Raw genomic sequence first — 8,374 nt, 5'->3', positions numbered from 1 at the left:
ATAATCTCATCTTACTGAGAAAAACACAAATACTGGATGAGACTGGTTCACACAAATTAATATATTATGCCATCTGCTGGGAGTGATGTGGGGTGAGTACTTACTGAAGACACACCTAACTGGGCAATTAGCATAAGACATAAATTAGACACTCAAAAATATTTAGAAATAGTACAAATATTTTAATTGCATTAGCCTCCCAAAATGAACAAATCAACTTTTAGAGCAGAATGGTAAACTCCTTAGGCTAGATTGGGCACAAAATATACTAATGAACAGACACCAGTCAGCACTGCTGTGGAACATGCAACTGATTTTTTTCCAAGCCAGTGATCAGTCTGTCTTTGAAGGCTACTGGTACTGCCAGTTGCAGTATTCTTCACAAAGACAACAAAAGAATAAAGCCAACTTCTGTATCCATAGTCTTAATATCAATATTCAGCTACTGTCTTGCAGAATATGTACAAGTCAGTTTTAACAGCACCTTTCTTCAATGTTCCTCACAAGGGGAGAGGAAGAGCCTCGACCTCTTCCAAGCACTCATCATAAGTTTCTTGGTATTCTTCGTGTGGCTTGACCATGATCACACAAGTTGGACGCTTTGAACCTGCAGCTGCTCCTAAGTCCTAAGAAGAGAAACCGCAAGAAAACAAAATTGACTTCCCAGATCACGCATGACAGCTTCCCATCAGCCAACAGCAAACATACATCCCTTCTACTACACAGCACATGACAGGTCAATTCATGTGTATAGAATGCATAATTAATGTGTGCTATTCACTGCCTGTGGAAGCAGTGGTGGGACCTCTAGCTTTAAAAGGGAATTAGACAGATTCATGGAGAAGTCTATCAATTGCTATCAGGCATGGGGGTTAAATGAACTTCTGTTATCAGAGACAATCTGAGTGGCCACTATGGCCTGCAGGACAGAGCTCTCCCACTAGGTATTTGGTTGAGGCCAGGGCAAGGAAGATGGTGGCCCCTCCTTGGAACATTGGCCACCCCATTTATATCAAGACCTCATGGTGCTGGATGGTTGAAGTTTGCCGAGCAGGGGTGGGAGGTGGTATTTTCATTGCTACTTGGGGCTCATTTTTATGACTGTAAGTTTATTGTTTTAAGTCAGGGTTTTATTGTGGGGTTTTATTCTGTAACCCACCACGAGCCAGCTTGTCTGGAAGCAGCAGATAACAAATCTAACAAATAAATAAAATAAAAATAAATAAATAGGTTGCTAGCCTAGATGGACCTTTGCTCTGTTCCAGTAGAGTTATTCTAATGCAGTGGTTCTCAACCTTCCTAAAGCCTTTAATACAGTTCCTCATGTTGTGGTGACCCCAAACCATAAAATTATGCAAGTGTTCTTTCACAGAAATTAAACCAAAACTGACCATTGGCGTGAAGATCCATTGTTCATGATTGTACATAAATTGGTTTTTTTCTGGGGTTTCTCAGTTCAGTTCTGCCTCTTGTCCCACCATGTAGATCTCGCTCTTTTCCACTGCTCCAGATAGATGAACGCTCTATCTCGATCTACCCCGCAAGGCTGTTGTATGGATGGTGCCCCCCCTGGCAAAGTTGCTTGCCCTGCTGCGACCCTTGTGAAAGGGTTGTTCGACCCCAAAAGGGGTCTCATGCTGAGATGCTTGTTATGGAGTCCCTTGTTTCAGAATATCAATGTGAAAAGGTGTCAGGATGCAGGTCAATCTGATATAAAGATCAGAGACTGTAATATGGAACTTATGAAAATGTGCAGATAAAAGACCCATGGCCTAGAGCAGTGGTCCCCAACCCCTGGTCTGGCGACCAGTACCGGTCCTTGGGTCAGTGGGTACCGGGCCGCAGCTGCTCCTCATCCTCTTCTCCAGCTGCAGCCTCGGGCTGCACTGTCGTTCTGCCACCGGCTCACCTTTGGTGCTCTCCAGTGGCCGCCGTGGCTGGGACTCCCCCTCGGTGTGGCACTGCACAGCTGTTGCTGTGCAGCAGGAAGTCAGGGGCGTTGGCGGGAAAGCAAGTGAAGCAGGGGCTCAGGCGGCGATGATGTCCCTTGGCAAAAAACTACCCCCCCCCGGGCCTCAGTAAAATTGTCAAGTGCTGACCAGTCCCTGGTGATAAAAAGACTGGGGACCACTGGCCTAAAGCATAATATATTCAAATATTGCCTCATTTTCTTTTGCTGGGAATGGGTCTTCCATAGGCTTTGGTGCAGCTTTACCCACAATTTAACCCTGTACTGCTGGTGCATTTATGAATTTATGGCAGTCCAAACACAGCAATTAATGGAGAAGAAAAAAAGTTGATTATATCAAATACTGAAGGAGGTACAAAAACTTACATAAATGAATATTTAGACCCATTGAAAACTGGGGAAGGGGTTATCAGGAATACATGTACATCCAGACCAGAAGAGAACAAAGTGATTGAAGAATTACTGAAGGTTTTCATGGCCAAAGTTAACTGTGGGTTTTCTGAGCAGCATCACCGTGGTCTGGTAGTTTTAGTCTCTCACATTTGCCTTTAAATATTTGTTAATTAACTCACAATTTGTTGTTGGCCCTACCAATCAAGCAGGCCACACTCTGGATCTCATTTTCGGTACAGGATTAAATGTGCCGTGCCACGGTCAGACCATTATGCCCTGAAGGCCCAGCTAAGGCTGCAAGCCCTTACTCAGTTGGGCGCTAGGCAGATTTTAGCTTGCCCACAGAGACTTATGGGTCCAATAGGATTCCTGAATGCTCTTCGGCAGTGGTCCCCAACCTTTTTATCACCGGGGACCGGTCGATGCTTGACAGTTTTACTCAGGCCCGGGGGGGGGGCAGTCTTTTGCCAAGGGACGCTTCTGCTGCCTGAACCCCTGCTCCACTTGCTTTCCTGCCAATGCCCCTGACTTTCCGCCACCCTCTGGGGGGCGCTGCCAACAGCAGCTGTGAAGTGCCACGCTGAGGGGGAGCACCAGCCATGGTGACCTCCGGCAGAGTGGCAGGGCAGCCCCCGAGGCAGCAGCTGGGGAGGAGGATGAAAAGGAGCTGCGGCCCGGTACCCACTGATCCACGAACCGGTCCTGGTCTCCAGACCGGGGGTTGGGGACAGCTACTCTACAAGACCCAATGCCTTCCAGCAGTTCTCTAAATGGTCTGGTCAGCAACTGGCACAACAGAATGCTGGCCACCATTGACCAGATTTCCCCCCCCCCCCCCCCATCTCAAGCAGGCCTCTTGGCACACCAAGGAGCTCTGTGAGAAGAAATGAGAACTGAGATAACTAGAGTGAGTCTGGAGGAAGATTCATGATTAAGTTTGGGGAACATCTTATAGAATTCAGTTGAGAATCTATGAGATGGCGGTGAAGTCAGTAAAACACAAATTTTACTCAACCACCATTGTGTCTGCTAACTCACACCAGTGCAGTTATTTAGGATAGTTTGGTCTCTCACCACCCCGAAGGAAGTGTGCCAAAGTAATAACCAATTGGATATCAGCTGCGTGGCATTCACAAGTCCTTTTGCAAGCAGAATCTTGACACTCCACCATGACCTCCCTCCAACCTTAGATACAGAAAGTGAACTAGAGGCCCCTTGGCCATCTTTGGAGAGCACAATGAGTAACTTCAGATGACTCACGCTAACTGATTTTTAGTGGACAGCATGCTAAAGGGAACGAAGCCAACCACATGTCAGGGATCAGGCAAAGCCCAGTTAGTAAAGTCCGTGATAGAGAGACATCCAGGATTCCAGGGTGAAAAATCCTGAGAAGAGCTTTATTAAACAGACGATACAGAATACTGATACGTGCCAAGACCCATTGAGCAAAAGTCTTGACGGAGATAAAGGCACAATAGACATTAGGTGATACAAGGGAGGGGGGAATAGGACCTTTGGCAGGAGAGCAAGCGATACAAAGAGGTGCAAGGTTTCCCAGCTAAGCCAGATGGCTTCACTATGATCTAAACTGTTACAGTTGTTTGGTCTCCGGGAGCCCAGCAAGGTCGCCAGAATCACATAGATAATAGGGCCCCGCTGAGAACTTCAGTGGAATGCAGAGGAGGTGAGGAACCAGGACAGGATTTATAGTTTTATGATACTCAATCTGGAAGGCATCAGGAAAGAGACACATCAAGGAAGGGGGGGCATGAATTGGGGTTCATGACACCACATGCCCTTTAGACGCATGCCCATCACGGCTGCTAAAAACAACCGATATAAGAATATTGCCCCCCCTCCCTCCGGGAGATAATCAACATCACCAACAGGAGAATTCCTGGAAGGGCTAAAAGAGGCAGTGGTTTGCCTGCTGATAAAAAAAACATCTCTGGACCCATGACAACTTATCAACTATAGTCTCCTACTTTCTGGGGACGATGCTTGATAGGGCTGTAGCAGACCAACTGTAAGCATTCTTGGAAGAAGCTTCAGTCTTGCTCAGTTGGTGCAGACATTTGGGCTGGATTGTCACCAATATGCTTATGACATCCAGCTGGACAGCCACCGTGATTCTCCCCCAGAAGCATTAGCCAGCTGCCTGGAAGCAGTGATGAGGTGGCTCTAGCAGAGTCATCTGAAGCTCGGCCCTTCAAAGATGGAGGTCCTGTGGCTGGACAGGAAGGGTCCAAGCAAGGAAGTGCACCTACCCGGACAGAGTGCAGCTCATTACTACAGGAACCTGGGCATGATTCTCGATGCCTCGCCCTCAACAGAGGCTCAGGTCATGAAAGTAGCACAGCTAGCATTTTATCACCTTCACCAAGGCAAATTACTAGTGCCCTACTTGGCCCTGGAACCACCTACCCACAGTGATTCACTCTAGACTGGACTTCTCCAACTCACTCCACGTAGGCCTGCCCTTAACCTTGATCCAGAAACTACAGCTGGTCCAGAATGCAGTGGCCAGGGTCCTCACAGCAACACCATGGAGGTCTCACATCCAGCTCATTCTCCAACAGCCACAGTAGCTACCAGTCAAATTCCAGATCAGGCTCAAGGTTCTGGTAATCACCTTCAAGGCCATACATGGTCTGGGCCAAGTGTACCTGAGGGATAACCTTTCTTCCTATACTCCTCAAAGAGCTTTATGCTTTGCTACCTCCAACTGCCTGCTGATCCCTCGCCCCAAGGAAGCTTGCTTGACCTCAACTAGGGCCAGAGCTTTCTCCATCCTGGCCTTGACCTGGTAGAATGAGCTCCCAGAGGAGATCAGGGTCCTAATAGAATTTGAACAATTCTGTAGGATCTGCAAATGGGAGAGCTTCCTCCAGGCATTTGGTTGAAGTTGACCTGAACCAATCACCTTCCATTGGCCCTCAAGCCTTACTCCCCTGGAAACCACCGCTGATTTGTCCAACCCATGGGGTTGTCAGTATGTGGTTTAGTTACTGTCCTCACCATTGCTCCACTGTTGTATTATATTGTTCTATTTGTCATCACTCATAAATAGTACTTGTTTATAATTACTGAGTTATCCATACTGTTCCCTGTTCACCTAAGTTATATGTAAACTGCCCTGAGCCTAAGGGGAGGGCGGTATATAAATATATAATAAAATAAACTATGGCTGGCATCTTCAGAGGTAGGACACAGCAAGATGATGATGATTAATTTTGATTTGTATGACCACCAATCTCCAAAAACGGCTCACGGTGGTTCACAATATTTCAATACAAATACAGTAAATTAAAAACCTTTAAAATACCCCATTAAAACCCCATACACAATGACGGCAATTAAGAAAAAACTATTCCCATACAGGTCTACTGGACGAGCAGAAGGGAGCGGATGGATAATTGGGCATAGGGTGGAACAATCTGGGGAACCAGGCCAGTCTAATACTGGCCTCCCCATCTGGGGAGAGGGGCCCGATCTTAGCCCCCAGGCCACCACCCAGCCTCAGACAAACACCTGGTGGAAGAGCTCCATTTTGCAGGTCCTGCAGAACTCAGAGAGCTCCGACAGGGCCTGCAGCTCTTCAGGGAGCTCATTCCACCAGGTAGGGGCCAGGACAGAAAATGCCCTGGCCCTAGCCAAGGCCAGGCGTGCCTCCCGGCGTCCTGGGATCATCAGCAGATTCTTACCCACAGAGTGAAGTGCACTGCGGGGGGCATAACAAGATAGGCAATCCTTTAAGCATGCAGGACCCAAGCTGCGTATAGCCTTGAAGGTTAATACAAAAACCCTGAACCTAATCCAGAAACAAACTGGCAACCAGTGCAGCTGCTTCAGCAGAGGCTGAACATGGGACCTCCAAGATGATTTAGTGAGGACCCGTGCAGCTGCGTTCTGTACCAGCTGTAACTTCCAGGTTAGGGACAAGGGTAGGCCCATGTAGAGTGAGTTACAGAAGTCTAATCTAGAAGTGACTGTTGCATGGATCACAGTGGCCAGGTGGTCTGGGGGCAGGTAGGGCGCTAGTAGCCAAGCTTGGCATAAATGGAGAAATGCTGTCCGGGCTACTACCACTCAAGAGCTGCAGGAAAGAAGTTCAACAACTCCCTTTTTGATACTCTGAATCTACAGTACCGTTTTGGAAGGGATATAGACATACGGAAGGCTCCTGTCTTCACACATTATGGGGATGTGACAATAAACATCAATTGGTAATGTGTCTCCTGCAAGGACTATGATCCTTTAAAAAGAAAAAGAAAAGAGGCAGTGAGAATTTGCCAATAAGACTCTGTACCTAGGACTACTGTTCTAAGTGTTTTCCCCACATATATTTATACATCAGCATCAATATGTTAGACAGACCATTAACCTAAGGAGCTTATAGTATAGAACGTGACATAAGTGGGGACGTCAGAGGGAGACAGAGGTAAAGGTAAACATAAATTTATTTTAGTTATACACACCTAAATTTACAGAAAAATCCCAAAGAGTGTTTAGACTGGAGCAACTTTTCTTAAGATTGCACTGCTAGTTTCAGTACAGCCAGACCTTTTCCATACCAGGAATCTAGCATGGCACAGCTCTTGTCTGGTTGCAGGACTAATGCTGGCACCAGTCTGGGGTAGTCCCAGGCCTGGCACGACACAGGCCCTCATTTGCCCTGTGAAAAGGGAACACAGATTTATGAGGGCCTGCTTCGTGCCAGGCCTGGGACCGCCCAGGGCCTGTGTCTGCATCATCCAGAAGTGAAAATTAGCCCCATGACTGGACAAGCACTTTGCCAGTCTGGATTCCTGGTGCAGAAAAGGTCCCTGTGAGATGTTTTGGCGCAGACCGTTGGGGTGAAACAGCCCCAGGAACATTATTTGCTCTACTGCTGAACCGTAAGTACACTGGACACTGCACATGTATCCCCAGAGCTATTTCAGTATAGATAAACATCTGGGATGGGGCATCCATGTCATGGTCCCAATGTAAATCAGGCCCCATAGTGCCTGGGAGCTTTGTTTCCTATTTGTTGCACCTGACTTTATGATGAGACTTGCACAGTTTGGCTCCAAACTCTAGCATCAAAGGCTTTAGAAAAAAGTGAGTTCTTGAGGAGGAACAAGAGAAGTTAAAAGAACTTTTGTGTGTAAGAACTCCCTTACTAAACTAAGTACCTAATGGAACAACTGCACCAAATGTACGTGATACTTTAGCTCAGAAGGCTTACTCTGGGGAAAATTATGTTAGTTTTGCAGATGCTGTTGGACTCCCGTTTATTTTGCTGCAACAGGCTAACACGGCCACTCTTACAGGATCCGAATCACAGAGTGCACAAAGAGTGACCGATTGGGTCTCAACGTGTTTGGTAAGCCTAACAGACATCGAAGAAAACGCTGACGAAATCAATTGACGCCCTTACCCCTTCTCGCCTTTGTTGATGAACTTCTGAACCTCTTTGACACCTCGTCGGATCTGTTTATGCTTCGCCGCTGCAAGCCAAACGGGAGCTGTTTAGCGCGAAGCCGCCCGGCCTCGAGAGCCCCGAAGAGGAGTTCTTTCCACCGCCCGCCATCCCGCCATCCCGCCCGCCATCCCCGCACCTTTCTTGATGCACTTGTAGAGCCTGCGCGTGAGCTTCCGAGAGGCCAGCGGCCGCGAAATCGCATTCACGTTCTCCACCAGCTCCTGGTAAGACCGCTCAGGTGCTGCCTCCGGCTCCGGCGCTTCCTCGGGGTCCTGCCGCCTGCTTCGTCCCATGCTTGCAACGGAAGGCCCCCGTACCTTCGTGACTCCACTTCCGGTTCCGGTTCGCACCAAAGAACTCTGGGTGGAGCAAACTCTCCTCCATCAACCAATGAGAAAGTGGCTTTGAACTACCCACGGAACTACCCACGGAGGCGCTGCAGACGCGATTGCTTGTATCCCAGCAAGCTCTGGGCCTGGTTGTTTCTTCAGGAAAATGGCCGCTGGGACGGGTAGTGAGTGAGGGGCTTTCTGGAGGGAGGGAGG

General features: G+C 48.0%; 2 protein-coding genes across 6 annotated transcripts in view; one reads left to right on the top strand and one right to left on the bottom strand.

Annotated features, from left to right (window-relative positions):
- Positions 1-161: 161 nt before the first annotated feature.
- On the bottom strand, positions 162-8,212 carry NHP2 (NHP2 ribonucleoprotein). Its single transcript, XM_077326189.1, has 4 exons — positions 7,966-8,212; positions 7,785-7,854; positions 6,512-6,617; positions 162-626 (listed from the first exon to the last, which is right to left on the bottom strand). Exons 1-4 carry the CDS (start codon positions 8,120-8,122, stop codon positions 501-503), a joined length of 459 nt encoding a protein of 152 aa, XP_077182304.1. The 5' UTR covers positions 8,123-8,212; the 3' UTR covers positions 162-500.
- The window catches only part of BRD8 (bromodomain containing 8), a 36,626-nt gene continuing 36,455 nt past the window's right edge, over positions 8,204-8,374 (top strand). For 2 of the 5 annotated variants that reach the window (XR_013229125.1, XM_077326180.1), the window contains exon 1: positions 8,204-8,343. Coding sequence is in view for 2 of the 5 variants with exons in the window: in XM_077326180.1 (XP_077182295.1) it covers positions 8,325-8,343 (19 nt within the window). In the remaining 3 variants the exon portion in view is untranslated. The remainder of the gene's footprint in view (positions 8,344-8,374) is intronic. The other 3 variants (XR_013229127.1, XM_077326179.1, XR_013229126.1) reach the window with 2 other exon arrangements.

This window comes from Paroedura picta, chromosome 3 (assembly GCF_049243985.1).
Source record: "Paroedura picta isolate Pp20150507F chromosome 3, Ppicta_v3.0, whole genome shotgun sequence".
Taxonomy (NCBI): domain Eukaryota; kingdom Metazoa; phylum Chordata; class Lepidosauria; order Squamata; family Gekkonidae; genus Paroedura; species Paroedura picta.
The sequence above is the reverse complement of the archived record's forward strand: the minus strand, read 5'-3'. Positions and strand labels throughout refer to the sequence as shown.

Coding starts and splice junctions, on each gene's coding strand:
- NHP2 (XM_077326189.1), bottom strand. CDS start 8,122: ATGGGACGAAGCAGGCGGCAGGACCCCGAGGAAGCGCCGGAGCCGGAG. Junction 7,855..7,965: donor CTACAAGTGCATCAAGAAAG/GTGCGGGGATGG, acceptor TTTGGCTTGCAG/CGGCGAAGCATAAACAGATC. Junction 627..6,511: donor TCTATATCCCTTCCAAAACG/GTACTGTAGATT, acceptor TTCTCTTCTTAG/GACTTAGGAGCAGCTGCAGG.